At 49.8% G+C, this 17,559-nt stretch overlaps 2 protein-coding genes across 2 annotated transcripts; one reads left to right on the forward strand and one right to left on the reverse strand.

The window, feature by feature from the left end:
• Positions 1 to 1,931: 1,931 nt before the first annotated feature.
• On the forward strand, positions 1,932 to 6,089 carry VC83_09452 (uncharacterized protein; the record flags this gene model as incomplete). The annotated part of the gene is made up of 5 exons (XM_024472891.1): positions 1,932 to 2,387; positions 2,556 to 2,954; positions 3,018 to 3,729; positions 3,780 to 4,796; positions 4,850 to 6,089. The coding sequence occupies exons 1-5, from the start codon at positions 2,162 to 2,164 to the stop codon at positions 6,087 to 6,089; spliced, it is 3,594 nt and encodes a 1,197-aa protein (XP_024319649.1). The 5' UTR covers positions 1,932 to 2,161.
• Positions 6,054 to 8,604, reverse strand: VC83_09453 (uncharacterized protein). The gene is made up of 3 exons (XM_024472892.1): positions 8,023 to 8,604; positions 7,702 to 7,963; positions 6,054 to 7,643 (listed from the first exon to the last, which is right to left on the reverse strand). The coding sequence occupies exons 1-3, from the start codon at positions 8,105 to 8,107 to the stop codon at positions 6,761 to 6,763; spliced, it is 1,230 nt and encodes a 409-aa protein (XP_024319653.1). The 5' UTR covers positions 8,108 to 8,604; the 3' UTR covers positions 6,054 to 6,760.
• Between the last annotated feature and the right edge of the window lie 8,955 nt (positions 8,605 to 17,559).

Below are 17,559 nucleotides of genomic sequence, written 5' to 3' on the forward strand. Positions count from 1 at the left end.
ATTGTCGAAACCTTATGACCTACCCTAAGCTAAATGTAACGCTAACTTCTAAACGATAGAAGACACAGAGGTTTCTTGAGTAAGGTTGACTTGACAGAGGAGGCAGGGGATCAGACACAAAGGCTTTCCAAGTAACACATTACAGTATTGTAAAGAATACTATATTGAGTTGAGCACGAAGCTCCTATCTAAGGAAATACTATCTACCTATATAGTGGCATCATGCCAAAGGGATATCCGTGGATAACATGGATAACATAATATTCATGATATCCAATGTTATCCATCACGTGAGGTTGCAGCCGTAAGCGCTAGCCATAGCACTAGCACTTAGCCGTAACACGAAACTCTAGGACTGTTTCACCTTCATGTTATGGTAATTGTGCCTAGATCTACTTTGCCTTCTCTTACAAAACCTCACCTGTTATAACCCCTCCTCGTCGTTTAATAAGCTTCTGCTAGTCGAAAAGGATAGCTTCTAGCTATGGCTAAGTAGCGCCACGTTGTCGTCGTTAAGCTTCTTAATCGTCTGCTTGTAGGGTGCTGTCAAGGTAGGCAAATCAAGTGCTAAGAGATTTAGAGACAGTAGATTAGCTAACTTGAGTCTAGTGTTAGTCTCAGAACCATACGATGTAAGCTTTCTATGAAGGTTAAGGGCATTGTTCGTAGTGCTAGCGCTAGAGAGTACGTCGTTAGTCGAGAGTCATCGAATTAAGCTTCTTTAGAGGTACTAGAAAGTGAAGAGGTTAGTATAAGTCGATAATCTAAAGAAAAGGCACGATATCATGTATATCAGGGTTTGTATGTAAAAAGGATGGATCCTGCAAAATATATCTGAGATATCAGAAATATTAGGTAAACGCGTATCGACTTAATGGATTATGACTGACTGTAGTACGGGGCGGATGATGGTGGAATGTAAAGTGAGTGGGATGTAGGCGACCGGTCATATTTATCAGCTCTTGTATAGCGCGTAGGCTGGGCGTGGGGGGGCGGGTTGTGGTGTCGATGCGCTGTGGTGCCGATGCGCTGTGGTCCCGATGCGCTATGGTCCCGATGCGCTGTAGTGTGGTGTGATATTGAATGTCGTTCCTAGCAGGTGCGTTGCTGTGCATGTCGGCCGTTCTGTTTTTGTCTAGACGAGTGTCCAAGGAATGTATGTTAGGCCGTTTAGGGCTCCCTCACATTCCTTACAGTACATGGAGCCTTATGCGTAGAGTATAGGCTACCGTGGCAGCGTGGTAAAGCATAGTGAAGCGTGGTGAAGCATAGTGAAGCATAGTGAAGCGTGGTGAAGTGAAGTGAAGCATGAAGTGAAGCATAGTGAAGCATAGTGAAGCATAGTGAAGCATAGTGAAGCATAGTGGAGCGTCTCTAGTTTGACTTCACGGGTAGGGTGGTGGGTGTGGGAATGGGTGGAAGGGGTGTGGGAAGGGGGAGAGGGAGGGGTGTGGGAAGGGGGAGGGGTGTGAAAGGGGGAGAGGGGTGTGGAAAGGGGGGGAGGGGTGTCGAAGAGTGGGGAGGTGTGGAGATAGAACAGGTGGGGAGGTTAGATAGGAGTGGGTGGGTTAGCCTTAGACTCACACCCATACCATGTCTGGTGAAACAGTACATTCCCCCCCGTACTATCGTGTTTCCTGTTCGCTCCTTCCGATACCGCCCTTCCCTCCCCTTCCCTTCCTTTCCCTCCCCTCCACCCGCCGCCCTATCCATCATAACCCTCCTATTCTCCACTCTCCCACCTTCCCCCCTTCCCCACTTCCCCCCTTCCCCCCCTTCCTCCCCCACCTGTCCAATCACCCCCCCTTCCCCCACCTGTCCAATCACCCCCCCTTCCCCCACCTGTCCAATCACCCCCCCCCCCAAAAAAAACCACCCTCTTGGCTCCGCCGCACCCCACTTCCGCCCATCCCTTCTCAATCCATCCCAACTCTCCGTTCAAACTTCGTCACTTATCCCCAATTCATCCCCGAAGCACCACTATACTTTGCTATAGTCCTCCGAAACATCCCCCTCATTCTCTCTTCTCAAACGCTCGCTGTCCCTCCTGAACCCCTTCGCTCGTGTGTGCAACGCCTCAAAAGAGCGCCGTGCAGAGCGCCGTCAAGAGCGCCGTGTGTTGGGTCCACATACCACAGCAGCTCCCACTCGGAACACGCCCATGTCGAATCGTCCCGCCATCTTTTCGCCGCTCGCCCTCGCTCGACTCCCCAACTACCAGAACGACCCGGCCGTCGCTCACTCTTCATCATCCAGGGAAAAGCAGGACGATACCGACCACGTCTCTCGCCAATTGGTCCATCTCGGCCTGCTCAGGCCGAAACACATCGCCGCCAGAGACAGGATCGTCCGGGGGCCTGGCGCCGCCGAGGCCTACCCAAAGAAGAGTTAGTACCCTTTTTACCATCTTGGCTGCTCTCTAGCAGAACCACTCGTCACCCGCCAGACGAGAACACTGCTACCTTCCCTCGACCCCTCAACCGGCGACGCGCGCGTGCCAATTCATTTGCGCTTTTTGCGAGTGGCGAAGAAGACACGCTAAAAAACCTGCCCAGATACCTCCGTCACGGCGAGGACAGCGCCCGCTCTGCGCCCCCGCCGACCGGCGTCGCTCGATACGAGCCCCTCGGAGAAGAGCTCCGGCAGCAGCAGCAACTCCTGCGCGAACAATTCGACGACGACCCTCTCCCGAGGCGCCATGACGGGCATGCTGGATACAGATCGGAGCCGCACGCGGCGGGAGCGGACGTTTGTGGGGAGCGAGTGCGCCGTGTGCGAGGAGCCGCTGGAGCACACCCTGCGCGGTGAGCGCATCCTGCAGTTCTCCTGCGCCCACGTCTCCCACGGCGCCTGCTTTTACGAGTACATGAAGCAGTTCGACTCGCGGTATTGCCCGACCTGCAATGCGCCCCTCGGCCTCGACACGAGCCGCGGCGGAAACGTCTTAGATATTGGTAAGGGTTTCGACCACGGTTTGTTCGCCTTGCCACCTGCTGATATTGGTTCTTTGCATGCAGAAAAGCTAAGTAGTATGGTGCGCTCAGTATCTGTCAGCGAACGCGGCTCGGCCGCCCCGACCCCGACACCGTGGGACAGCCAGACGGTGCGTCCACCAAGCTACGAATCCGGCGCCCGACCAAATCACGACCGCGAACGCGATACCCAGTCACGGAATGGGAGGGAGAGCGCCTCCGGGCACCGAGACGGACGAGATCGGGATGGACGTGAGAGGGAACGTGACCGAGACGGCAGGGAACCAGAGCGGTATCCCTCGTCGAACGGGGCCCACCGCCGATCAGACAGCGAGGCGACAGGATCCAATGGATACCCCGATACATCACAGAGCGTCGCGCCCTCACGGCGCCATGACTACGACGTCCAGTCCGTGGAGACGGGCGTCGTCAGCCCGCGCTCTAGCCGCAATCCCATCCCACCTCCCCTCGTCTCCATCCGTTCCGAGTTTCCCACCCTCAACCGCTCGCGAGCCCAGCAGACCCTCGCCTGCCTCATCACCATCGAGGTGCCAGATAATAACTGGAGGCCGGATCCGGAGGATGTGCGCATACCGCCGATGCCCAAGCTGCGCGAGGAGGAGCGGTATGCGAGGCCGCCATCGCCTGTGAAGACGGTGCCGCGCTTCTACCCGTACGAGTCGCCGGAGGTGCTGGAGGAGATGACCGAGAGCCTGCGGAGTCGTGTGGAGAACTGGCACAGTCTGGACTTTTCAAGGTGAGTAAGGTGACGCGGGTTTTGATATGGGCAGTATGCTGATGATACAGGTTTGGCAAATTACGACTATACGGCACGATACGCGTGGGGAAGGATAAGGTGCAGTGGCAGGAGCTGGAGTGTTATCTCTTCTCGGAGATGCTCATCTGCGTCAAGGAGAAGAAGGCCACACCCCTGCAGCAGTGGAGCGACGAGGGGAATGGGAGGAGGGCGAGCCGGTGCACGCTCAAGGGCTCCATCCTCATCCGGAAGCACCTTGACGGCGTCACGCAGACAGCAGCGGGCGAGACCCTGGGCATGACCCAGCGCATAACATCATCTAATCTCACCCCGGCGTCGAATCCCAGGCCGCTCGAGGAGAACACCCTCACCCTCAGCCTCTCCGTCGCTGAGCTTCCGCAATTCCACCTCCAGTTCGACAACCTCACCCAGCTCCGCATGTGGCAGCAGGCGCTGCAGGACCTCCACCCCCCAGAGGCGGCATCCAGAAATGGCGCTGATTACGACCAGGATGCTGCGTCGGAGGCGGAAGAGGAAGACTGGCGCAGGACACTTCCGAGCTCGAAGCGCGACTCCTCCCTGCATTCGTCTTCGTATGCAACAAGATCCGCTACAACGGCACCCACCGAGTACACCAACCACCGCTCCGTGCGCCTCTCCGACCCCATCCACGTTCCAGTTGACATCGTGGTCGTGGTCCCCGTCTCGTCCTCCATGCAGGGCGTCAAGATCTCTCTTGTGCGCGACGCACTCAACTACATGGTCCAGAGCCTGTGCGAGCGCGACCGCATGGGTCTCGTAACCTTTGGCTCGGGCGGTGGCGGTGTGCCCTTGGTGGGTATGACAACGAAGACGTGGAGCGGATGGTCAAACGTCCTCTCCCAGATCAAGCCGGTGGGCCAGAAGCTGCACCGCGCCGATGTGGTGGAAGGCGCAAACGTCGCAATGGATCTGCTGATGCAGCGGAAAAACAATAACCCCATCGCCACGATCCTGCTCATCAGCGACGCGTCGACGTCGGATACGGATAGCGTGGATTTCGTGGCGTCCCGCGCCGAGGCGGCCAAGTAAGTTCCCAGGGAATCAAAAACGTGATCACCCGTACTAACTTACCCCATAGAATCGCAATCCACTCCTTCGGCCTGGGCATGACGCACAAGCCAGATACCATGATCGAGCTGTCCACGCGCACCAAGGCGCAGTACACGTACGTGAAGGACTGGATGATGCTCCGCGAGTGCCTCGCTGGCTGCCTCGGTTCCCTCCAGACAACCGCGCACCAGAACGTCAAGCTGCGCCTTCGCCTCCCTGAGGGTTCCCCTGCCAAGTTCGTCAAGATCAGTGGCGCCCTCTCCGTGACCCGCCGCGCCTCGGGCCGCGATGCAGAGGCCTGCCTTGGTGATCTCCGCTTCGGTGACAAGCGCGACGTCCTCGTCCAGCTCGTTATTACCCCCGACGCTGCGTCACCTGACCATCCCCCATCCGACCCATGGGAGACCATCATGTCGAACCTCGAAGCGCTCTCCGGCCCGCTCGAAGACACATCCCCGCGCGCCCTCTCTGTCGAGGAGGTCCCGCTCATCCAAGCCGATCTAGCGTGGGGTGATCTATTACGTCCCAACACCACCACCCACCTCCCCCGCCCTTCATTGCTGGCAATCACCATGCTACCTCCATCGAAGAAATCGGCATCTCCACCAACCCCACACATCCCGCCTCACCCCTCCGTCGTCCAGCGCCGCATGGAGCTCCTCACAGCAGACATGCTCACCCGCGCCCTCTCCCTCGTCGCCCGCGCCCAACACGACAGCGCTGCCCACCTCCTCACCGAGACACGCTCCATACTCAAGGGTCTCGCCAAGGGCGGCCTCCCACCCATCCCGCCGCCACCTCCTACTGGCGCACTTCCCATCCTCCCCTTGCCCGGACAGGGCAGGAGTAGCAGGATCCAGGAGGGCAAATCGTCCCCGCCTTCTCTCTCCCCAACCGCGTCCATCGCGCACCTCCCACCCCCGCAACCGCCGCCCTCGGCAGCCCTCCCTATCCCGCGCGAGCGCGAGCAAGGCGTCGGCCCCGCGACAGCAGCGGGCATCGACCCAGCTGTCGTCGCTGCCCTCGACGCGGAACTCGAGGGTAGCCTGGAGTGGATCCACCATCCCGCGGTGTTTGGACGCGATAGCCGCAAGGCTGTCCTCCAGGCTGTGGGTGTGATTGGGAGCCAGCGCGCGTGGACTACGAGGAGTGCTGTGGAGTCTATGTGGGCGAGGCGTGTGGGTGGTGTGAGGAGGGGGTTGGAAGCGTGCAGGAATTGGGGGGATGGGGGGGGGGGGGGGTTGGAGGGGGTTAGGGAGGAGAGTTGAGGGTGACTTTTTGTGTGCGGGGAGTTGGAGTCAAGGGGGAACGTATGGGAGGAGATGGAGCATGGTTAATGCGGATGCGGACCAGATGAATTTATTGGATATGAAGGGATGAATACGGGCTGCGATGCGATGAACGGATTTTTGGAAAAGCCCTGTACGAGACGCGATGTGAATACATCTTTCGACGGAATGGAGTGGGATGGGGGGATTTTTTGGTTGCTTTAGAGAGAAAAAAAGAAAGAAACACTTACAGTAGTTTAGGTTATACTATACCCCCCCCCCCTTTTTGGTTTCTTGAGCGGGATTTTTTTTAGCAATGTCGTTTTGGCTTGATTTTGGTGTTGTGTTCTAATGTAATGTGATAGGGTTGGGATTTAGGGTTCGGTGGTGTATTCTTGGGATGGAGAAAGGATGAAAGGAGGGAGAGGGGTTTATTTATATTCGTCTGTCGGTTTGTTGGAGCCAGCGAGAGAAGATCGTATGAGAAATAATGAGATGAGTGATGGGAGGTTGAGATTTCTGTCGACTTTATACCAAATCTACGCATTCCTGAGATTCTTTATTTGTTCTCGTCTTCATACCTTTCTGGTTTACCGTGTATTCTAAAACAACTGAATAATCTGACAGATAACACCTCGCCCATCTCAGGACACAGACGCCCCACCCCAACCTCACAACTTCGAACCTGACGGCGCCGCCAACCCATACACCTCCCTCTCAAACATCTGCTGCATCCGATGACTCCTATGATCCCCAAACGGAATCACATTCTCCGCATAAAACAAACTCAACCCACTCCTCCGATCAATCGTCCACAACAAATTCGGCAACCCGCTCCACGTCATCGTCCCCGCTTTCAACCCCGTCCCCTCATCATCGCTGAGCACGAGGAGCCCACCGAGTCCGAAATTCAGCTTCGTTCCGGATTTCCGGCTCGTGAAGGTTTCGGTCTCGGCGAGTGCGTCGTTGTGGATAGTTAGTGCGCGCCGACCACCGGGGGGGAGTTGGGGGGTGAACATCTCATCGATCGTCGTACCCTTCAACAACTTTCCGTCGGAGGCGCATATCGAGGTGAGGATCTTGAGATACTCGACTGCAGACCCGATTGCGCCGCCGCCGCCGAATTCGTCCTTGCAGGGGTCTTCGTACACTTTATCGTCTGTCCATTCGATTTTTTCCCCGCCGGTGGAGGGTTTACTCCATACCTTCTTCCGCGCCCCGCGCTTGGTCATGGTGACCAGTCTCCGCCTCACCTCGGGCTTCAGCTCCTGGTGGAAGGTTATGTTTTTGATTCCTAGGGGATCCCAGATGTGCGACTGCATGTACGCTTCCAGTGAGGTGTTGGTGAGGCGCATGACCAGCACGCCGGCCCAGTCGAGCCCGGTGCCGTATTCCCAGCTTGTGCCGGGCTCGAAGAGGAGGGGGGAGCTGATGCGTTGGATGATTGGGGAGGTGGCGTCGCCGGCGCGGGGCGGGGCGAGGGTTTTAAAGAGGCGGGCGAGGAGAGGGTTCATGCCGTAGTAGCCGAGGCCGGCAGTGTGGGTTAGGAGGTGGCTGGTTTGGGTGTTAGAGTGAGTTGGGGGTGGAAGTATGAGATGGGGGGGAGGGTTACCGGAGAGTTATTTTGTTCTTGGCGGGCGTGAGAATAGGTTCATTTGTCTCTTCATTGAAGCCGGTGAGGATCTGGATATCCTTTAATTCCGTCAAGACTGTTGATACATCGTCGTCTAATTGGATCTCCCCCCGCTCAACGCACTGCATGGCCGCGATGGTGGTCATGAGTTTTGTGCAGGAGGCCAGGATGAAGGTTGCGTTGATGTCAATCTTCTCCCCTGGGGACTTCATCCCAAAGGCTTTTTCATACTTGAATTTCCCTGTCGTGGGGCAGTTAGTTGGAGTTTAGCATGTGAACCGGGTTTTTCATTTCACTCACCTGTTGTATCGCTGGCTAATAGGACAACACCGGGGAGATCTCCCGCTGCGCACGCTTGCTGGAATTGTTCGTCTAGAGAGGACATGTTAAGTTATTTATGAGTATGGATTTACAACACAAGAAGCTGGCCTTTTAAGAGTACATCAGATTCGCGTCGGCGGGTGGTTACCCCGCCCCGCGTTGCTTACCCCACAAGGTGACCGCCGAGATCCCGCCTCGGTTAAGCCGAGGAGCACGCCACTGAAGTGGAAGGCAGGTGGAAGTCATGAGGCAGCCATTTGAAGGTGATGACTCTCCGACGTTTTGGATACAGTTGTCATCAAGATTAGGTCTGGTAAGGCGGAACTTTGTTTGTAGATCTATGGGAGGGGGTGTTGCTTTGCTGACATATTAAAGTAACAGCGGGGATTCGTCAGTGACTGATTTTAACCTTGCCGAAAAGCGATACTCGTCGTGACCAAATTTTCGCTTCGCTCAAGGTAAATGAGCGGAAGCGATGTGCGCGGTTTCGCAATATGTAGGCTATAAGTACCACTACATAGTAATTTGTATGTAAAGGTACATAAACCAATCATTGTAAGAAATTATCACTTCATCACTCCCACGCTCACTCCCACGCTCACTCCCACACTCACTCCCACACTCACTACCACGCTCACTCACGCACTCACTCTCAGCAGCTTCTGAGTCCCGAATTGGGTCCCGATCCTCTAGAGGAATTGGGTTGCCAGCTCGAAGAAGAGCTTTTATCCTCTTTTTCTAGAGGCGCTCTGCCCTCCGGGCCTCAACCCCAGCTCTTTTGAGCTGGTTATTAGCCTGGTTCTAGCCTAGCGGGCTACCCGGGCTTCTTTGGTTGCAAGCTTCTAGGCTTGAAGCTCGGCTTTCTAGGCCCGAAGCTCGTGAGCGTGAGCAGCTTGGAGCTCACCTCCGAACTGAAGCTTGGCCCGGCTTCAGCTTGCCCGCTTCTTCGACTCCTCAACCTAGCGCCGAATAGCCCGTAGGTCGTGTTCTTAGAGCTGGCCGCCTACTACAACCTCTTCGGTTCTAGTAAGCCAATTATAGTAGCTCTATTTTAAGGGGCTACTAAAGCCCTCTGAAACCCGGTGTTTCTAGTACTGTAGCCCCTCTTCTACAGCCCGAAAAGTAGAGGGTTTACGTGTAGAACCCGTATTCTGTGCCGGGAATCACGATGAGGAATCTGAATCGTGTTTTCAGCCACACCCATGACTAAGCCCTAACCCTCTTTCGTACCGAACCAAGACGTGATGCCCCACGCTCCCGTAGATTGCAGTTGAGCCTCAATATCAAAATCCGATGGTGAATTGAAGCTGTAGCCCGTACGCTTCAATGCAATGCCAAATATGCACACACCGAACGATTGAGCGCTCGTTGCGTTACGGCCGAAGCTGTTGTAGAAGTAATGGCTCCTATTGGTCAACTTATAGAGGTAGCAAGCATAAAGGTAAGCTGGCTCTACACAATCTTGTGATGACTAATCTAGTTTTCTATACACTCACCCCCCTTCCGTTCTAACCAACACCTTGATCCTCCCAACTGGATAACTCTGCTTACCACATAATGCCCTTAAGAAACAATGCCTACGTGCTAATCTATGCAACTCTAACCCCTAGCTCACTAACTCCGGCCTAATCTGCCTATGCCTATAAGCGCCTAAGAACACCTGCCATACCCCTTTCCTTCATCATTCCATGCCTAGTAATGCTCAAAGGCAAGCATTCTCATTACACAATCCTTGTTCTATGTTCTGCTTCTTAATGGTCTCTTTATGCATCTCTACAATCTCCTAGAGCTCCCTCTAGGAGTGCTGTGCAAGTTTCTAAAGACTGCCTATACGGGCCTTAATTGTCATACTGACATTCGTTGCTCTCAGTTTGCTATCAAACTCAAGAGCAAACTTAGAAATCTGATCCTCAAACCTACAAGTCACCATACATATCTTGGCTTATCACACCAACAACAAGATCAATACTACTCAACGATTGCTGCAAACTCTTCTACTACATCTGTTTATGCTACATACATCACGGCATATCATTTGGACACTCATTGAACAAGTTATTAAGAAAATACCCTCCTTAAGGGGGTGGGCCAATACTACCACATGGCATATCTCTACCAACTAGAGGCCTAGGAACATGAACGATAGCTCTAGAAGCTTCTACAACCCTCTATGATTCATTACACGTCATCGCTCCTTAGTTACCCACAAGATTGGTTAAGTTATGACATAATTTGTCTATAGGTACTCTGACCTTGGACCTCCTTTTCACTTCCTATAGGCTAGGAACCTAGGAGATGGTTCTATGAAATTCTCTTATGTCGACTACAGTTACCAAGCCTGGTTAGTCATGGAAAGTCTTGGAAAATGAGAGAACTACACTCCTTTAGCATAAATAGGATTGCCTTCCTTAAGAAAGGGCAAGCAGACAATACAGTAAATCGACTATCACATACTTCCACGTCTTTTCCAAGCTTCCAAGCATTGATCTTGTTACTCCTTGTTTCTGAAAAGTCAGTGAGGTGCTAACCTCTGACTTGCTAATTTATAAGCATCTATAAGCAATTACATCAGTAATTTATCTTATCCTATCTTATCTTATTGCAACTTAGTCATAATTAGGTGATGTATATACCTAAATAGGTTAAATTCATTTTCTAACTCATTAACTCATGAGTCTACTCTAGTTGGTGAGTTTGAGTTTGAGTACAGGTCTAAACTCAACTCAATGAGTTGAGTTTGGTTTCAAACTCATGAGTCTACTCGAATTGCTAACCCTGGGCACATTTGGTATTGCTTTGATTGCGGGACTAAGGCTGGTAAAGATCACAGAAGCTTTGGATCTGGTGAAGCGATATGGGAGCATCTCAATAGCTGTCACAACTACAATTATGAGCTCCATAAAATCAAACTTGAGCTATGAGAATGATAGTGTAGATTTGATATGACAGTGCCAACGAAGGCTCACATAGCCAATGGTCTGCATTGTCATGCTGGGCTCTGCCATGCAAATTTGAAGACATAGAGATGATCAATTTAGAATTAGACCTTATCCGATGCGCTTCATCATCATATGTACAAGATCTCTGGAGAAAGGCCCCCCTTGCTCAAGTAATTGGTCAAACTCAAGAGAGCGAATTATATTTGTTACCTCACATGTGAGATACTCCATTACAAGAGATCGCAGTAGTCCACAACTTCGTATATTAGATAGATCCATGGATACGCAGCCCCTCAATTTAGAGAGGGGCCTGCGAGGCTTGATCAGCATGGGCCGGGCCAAAAGCTGAACCTTTCTGACAGCAGTGTTCAGCACGGATCGTGGATGACCCGAGCTGATCCGGATACTGATCTGGATATATCCTATCCGCCATAATTATGATCTATCCGTACGATCCGAGGATATATCCGGATCTTACAGATATTGCAAAAGTTGCCAAGAGTTGCCAAGGCCACATAGTAGACGTAGAATTGATTCTGTAATATCAGTTCAAATACCATCGTAATGATTATAGTAAAAATAGAGTGTTTTAGCAGTCTCCGACAGGCTCTGGCTTTACATTGCCTGATCAGGCCATGCCAAGCTGACCTAGAATATATTAGTATTAGAGCATACATAACCCTGTTTAGTGCTTACTGTAGTCCACTGTAAGGCCTAAATAGGCAATTCTAAAATGAGTTGGAATCGAGGCTTTGAAAAGTTGTGATCTTCATGATTTTCGTGAGTTCACCTATGACATGACGAGGGAAATTACTAGTAAATTGTATGTAATTCCCCATTCCGGCCATACCCCATAAGGCGTTCCCTTTGTAGTCCCCTATGTGACTAGAGCCCTTTGTTCCCTCTGTAGAATACTGGCCTTTGATAAATTTTTCTACTTTAGTAAGTGCTTTGGAACTGGGCGGGTAGGGGGAGAGGTGGTCGCAACCGGAAAAAGATACATCGCGGTATGTCTATTGCCATACAGATATATATGTAAATGTACCCTTTTGTGACTGCCACCACTGCAAATTACCCCTATTTGACCACCACTTTCGTTATAAAATATCTTTTGCAACGTAGCTACTATATTACTTCAATTCAGAGGTAGTTATAGTAATTAGATCTAATGTCTAATACCAAAGACCTAGAACTGATTGCGATTGCTACTTGTGCTACTGTTCTGGTTATTCGGCATAATCGCCGTCGTCAATACCATCGGTGGCTCTTACGACAGTTATATACAACTCAACGCCCATAGACTCGACTTACTTACGAGTATGATAAGTTCAACTGGAGCTTACGGGCATGGGGTAGCCATACTCCTGGATGGGTAGCTCATAAATTCCAGTAGGCTTTTAGGTTATAACTCTATATGGTTCTTATTACTCACAGTTAACAGATTTTCCATTGACGAAATAGCTCGGCTTGTGCCACTGCTAAAGCTTCATACAATAGTCTGGAGTAGGCAGGTAAACCCAGACCCAGAGACTGCTCTTTGCGTAGTCTTGGCCCATCTTGCGTATCCAGGGCGTTGGACAATCTGTGTTGACCTTTTTGGACGGTCTCAGGCATGGCTTTCAATAGTCTTTAACGACGTAATGGGTCACTTGGTACACGAATTTGAAGGCTTAGTAGAATGGCACCCATACCTTACATACAACAAGCTACTAAGCTTTGAAGAGGCTATAGCAGATAGCGGTGGCTGTAGCCAAATATGGGGGTTTGTCGATGGTACATTCCAAGGGTTTTGCCGACCAGCAGGAGACTCGGAAGTCCAGCGGCTATGGTATTCTGGATATAAGAAGAAGCACGGAATGCACTTCCAGGCTGTTGTAACTCCTGATGGACTTGTATCATCCTTGATTGGGCCGTATAATGGACCAGCTAACGACTGGCGTATTTGGGGGGAATCAGGCTGCGTTGAAAGGATTCGGCATATTATGGATGGTAAACAGGAGTTATACCTATATGGAGACCCAGCTTACCGGTGTACGGAATGAATTATGGCTCCGTATACTTGTGCGCATGGCTACCGATATCTTCCTTCTAAGGAGAAGCAGTTTAATGCTTCTCTATCATCTGTGAGAATTGCAGTTGAAAATGCCTTTGGATTAACGCAATAGTTATGGACGTACGCAGCTTTTGATAAAGGGCTACAGTCACAGTCGCAGCTTGTAGCAGCTCACTTTAAAGCTGTGATACTATTTACGAACTGTTATACTTGTATACGGGGTAACTTGATTGGAACGAGGTTTCTGGTGCCTCCACCAACAGTAGAGGAACATCTTCTTTGTACTAGCTAGGATATATATGTATTAGTTGACTCTATCCAACCCTCTACCCCGTTATATTCACTACTATCCGTACTTTCAAGTGGAAAGCTTCATCGGATAGGCCCATGTAATGCCTGCTGAAGAAGAGATATTATTGTAGTTTGGCCTTGCTTCAATTTAGCTTGGCCTTCCTATAGTTCCCGGATCTGATGATCGACTTGCTGTAACCGCGAAGTAATTATAGGATTATCAATGTTCTCGTTCTGACTTTCCTGCTGCCCTCCCTGCCCTCTTGCATTACTCTGTCTATACTGATCCTTCACCATACTCATGAACGACTCAAAGACAGATAATACTGGGTCATAAGCCCGTGTTAATTGCTCTTCAAGGAGCAATTGAGTCTGAGACGGTGACAAATTTCAGGGCTGTCTATGACAGTGTCTTCCTCAACTACTTGAACGGCCACGAGGAGCTGAAGTTCCTCGTAGTACTGGCGTTGGTGTTTGTAGTAGGGTTGATGTTTCCAGGGGAGTCAAGTCTATAGAGTGAACACTCTCAGCGCCGTTCTCACTTTGCCTTTCTTCTGCAGAATCATCTAGTATATCCTCGTCATCAGGATAGTCAAAGCCAGAGCACACTCGTGCTCTCTGGCCAATGGATCTATTACGACTTTGAGGATAAGTCTGCTGGTGCCTCCGCTTTGTAGCAAGAGCAACGGATAACAAGTGTCAAGTATTGAGCGCTCGCTGCGACGAAGTGATAACAGTATTTGCTGCCTCACTTCACTGTGTTTCAATCCGCTTTTCCCCAGTAACAACCCCAATCCAGTTATCAGTTTGGACAGTCAATTCCGACTTGCTATCAGTTTGTGCAGTCCCAAGCCCATCGAGGTATTTCCTTCTCTTGTCGATTTCCCGCTGTACTACTCGGTAGAGACTCTTGTGGTCTTTACCAGTCTCCCTTTCGAAATAGGCCTGTATATAAGACCAGAATGCAGTCTTCTTCCCTGGTTGAAATGCTTCGGCGTTTCGATTGCAAAGTTGGAAGAGGACCAGTACTTCGTCCTTCGTTAGGGGCGTCATCTTTGCTTGAGAGCCTTGAGGGTCGCAACTCTCTATGCGCTGCTGGCTTGAGACTTGTGATCCTCTAGGCCTTTCGGTATTGAATTGCGCCTCAACTGTAGGCTGAACAGGTAAAGGTGGACTACCCAGATCATCGTCTTCGAAGACAGAGCGCTGCCGACGACTGGGAAGTAAAGTTCGAGGCTGGTATGCCCGGAATTCAATAGGTTTGGTATGCAATGCCATAGTTATTACTTGTATTTAATATAATACAATCATACATACGACTCTATTACTAACTCTACCGGTACATGACGTCCCCTGAAGGAGATTACTAATAAATACTCCAACTACAACAGGATTATGGCTCACTGTAAGTCTTCAACAGATAACTGTTAAGCCTCTACAGTCCTAAGTCCTAAATAGGAAGTAGTGGAGCTCGGGATTGCAAGGTTTTTACAGGGATTATGGCACTAAATTCTCATATTTCTATACTAACTACATATGGGGGTGTTGAACAGCCTGTTCAACAGTTGCTAAAATGCTCTAATGAGCGACTCGGAATTGTCAGATTTGCCGTCAGACCATGAGAGCTATTCTCAAATGGAAGAGCTATCGTTACCACATCTTCTGCCTCAACCTACCCCTCTTCAGCTTCCAGTTGAAGCAGTTGATGTATCGATTAATCTACTTCAACATCCAAGGGTAGTACTACCACCGACGTCGTTGAAGCTCTTTACAAAGGGCTTATATCGTCAGGAATTACTTGATACTTGGCCTCCAACTATAAAAATGATATGCCTACAACCAGGCTGTGAATATTCACTACCGCCATAAGAACTAAAGCAATCGTCGACGGGTAATCTATGGAGGCATTATTCTTTAAAGCATCCAATAGTATCATATGCCCTTAAAAATGAGAATAGACAGTCGTCTAGTGCATCAAGTACTACATCGTCATTCTTCAACCCATGCCCATCAGCCCTACCAAAGCAATCTGGTAATCCTTCAAAGTATAAGGAGCTATTACTACAGTTTATTGTGTCAAATAACCTATTGATATGCCTTATTGAAAGCTATTGGTTCCGTGAATTAGTTCAATTCTTAAGCCTGACAACTATATCAATATCAGCTTGTACACTACACTGAGAACTACAGTGTCAGTTCTCATATCACGGAGGCAAACTACAACTTGAGCTCCATTCTCATATCAAGAGAGGAGGCCAGATATCAATAATTAATATCGCTGTTCAAGATGCTCGTTAGGCTTTAAAGGCAGCCCCTGCTGAGCAAGGAGTTGCGCAGATTCCAGTAATCGAAGGCAATGAAAAGATGCTATTCAAAAGCAGACTATTGCAGCTGGTCTTAAGAAGCTACAACTATCACTCGATATGCGAGTCTGGTGGAACTCAACATACGAAATGGTTTCAACAGTCCTTAAGTTACAGATGCCAATTACAGCGATCTGTGCTACTCAGAAAATGGATTTAAGTATGAGAGATATCACCCTTACACCAGAGGATTGGATAATGCTCCACGCTCTTTAGAATTTCTTCTATATATTTGTTAAGCCGTCACAAAAGCTACAAGCAAGCTTATATCCAATGCTTAACTTCGCAATTCCTCAGTATCTAAAGATGATAAAGAAGCTCGAGGCTTTACAGAAAGAAGTCAGTATATCATCAACAATTGGCCTAGCAAGTATCGCTGCTCATAAGAAGCTTAATGTATACGCTTGCTACAAATCAATGATGGAGTCATTCAGGGGTAGCTATAATTTGCGATCCACGTATGAATCTTATCGTATTTAACAGTCTTTGGCCAAGCAGTACTGAAGAAGTCAAACGGAATAGAGTTAAGCAGCAGTTTCACGACGTCTTTATTCAATATAGAGACCGCCAATACTATCTTGATGAGGAGAAAAATGAAGCTGAGGCGGAATTACCACAATTGCCTACAGAACCTGACTCTGATGATGTTTATACATTTCTCACAGCATTTATCAAGAACCGGAATGGAAGCGCTGGCTTGTTGAGCTCCGGCCAGGTCCAACAACAGATATCCTTAAATATTGGGCAGCAAAGCAATATCAATATCCAATTATAGCTGCAATTGCTCGAGACAATTTGGCAATTTCTGCAACATCAGCTCCATCAGAACGGGTCTTTAGTAATGGAGCTGATATTCTTATGAAGAAGAGGAACAGGCTCTCTCCTGAAACGCTTCAATATTTACTCTGTTTACGAGATTGGGGTCATATACTAGAGGTTGAAGAAAGTGAAGCTGAAGACGCTGATGAGAAGGGGGAAGAGTAGTTATATAGTTATTTTATCTATTCTATTTGTATATTTTAAGCTTCATTATCCTGAAGATCGGGATATAACCCGTATCTATCCGTCAGACCTTAGACGGATCATGATCTGACCCGTGAGGGCTCAGGATCAGATCCGGATATGATCCGCTCAACACTAACTGACAGCCGCTTTCTAAAGGTTAGTAGGTATCATGTGCAGATTAGGCGCGCCTATCTGCACGTGATACCTACTAACACCATGTGAATCTGGCTCCAAGAATCAGGCATAATAAGGCACCAACAGCCTGAAACCTGTGTACTGGTGTAGTTTCCTACGGTAGAATAGCTTCCGGATGATGGCATAAGTAAAGTCCGTAGCCCCATTGAATTCAAGCAAGTTGGTTCACGCTCGGGATATCACAGTATGTCGGCTTCTATATCACGTGGCAGGCCCAGCTTACTGAAAGTGGCAAAACCCCAGTTGGCACCAACAGATGCAAACCACGATCTTCATGACATTGAGACTCGGATCTCTGCACTACCAGCAGCAATGCCTAGTCTGACTAGGCCTAAGCCTAGAGATAACTCAGATTCAGAAGGAAGTTGCCAAATAACTCTCCCTATCGAAATTTGGCTGCATATTTTGGATATTTCAGGTATCTTGAATATTACCGACATCTGCAACATTTTAGTCATCATCCGCCAATTGAGGGAGTGGATAGTAGATGCACCGTTGTGGATAAAACGATATGGCAGTCCCATGCCATCCCATAGCCAACACTACATTATGCATGGGTACATCAGCAGTGTGGGTAATAGTACAAATAGTCCGTCCAAGGCCTTAAACTGGACTGGACTGTTTAAATATTGAGTAAACTGGACTGGACTGTATATTTATGTGGTCAAAC

The sequence above is a fragment of the Pseudogymnoascus destructans genome (genome assembly GCF_001641265.1).
Source record: "Pseudogymnoascus destructans isolate 20631-21 unplaced genomic scaffold scaffold_44, whole genome shotgun sequence".
NCBI classification, from domain to species: Eukaryota; Fungi; Ascomycota; class Leotiomycetes; order Thelebolales; family Thelebolaceae; genus Pseudogymnoascus; species Pseudogymnoascus destructans.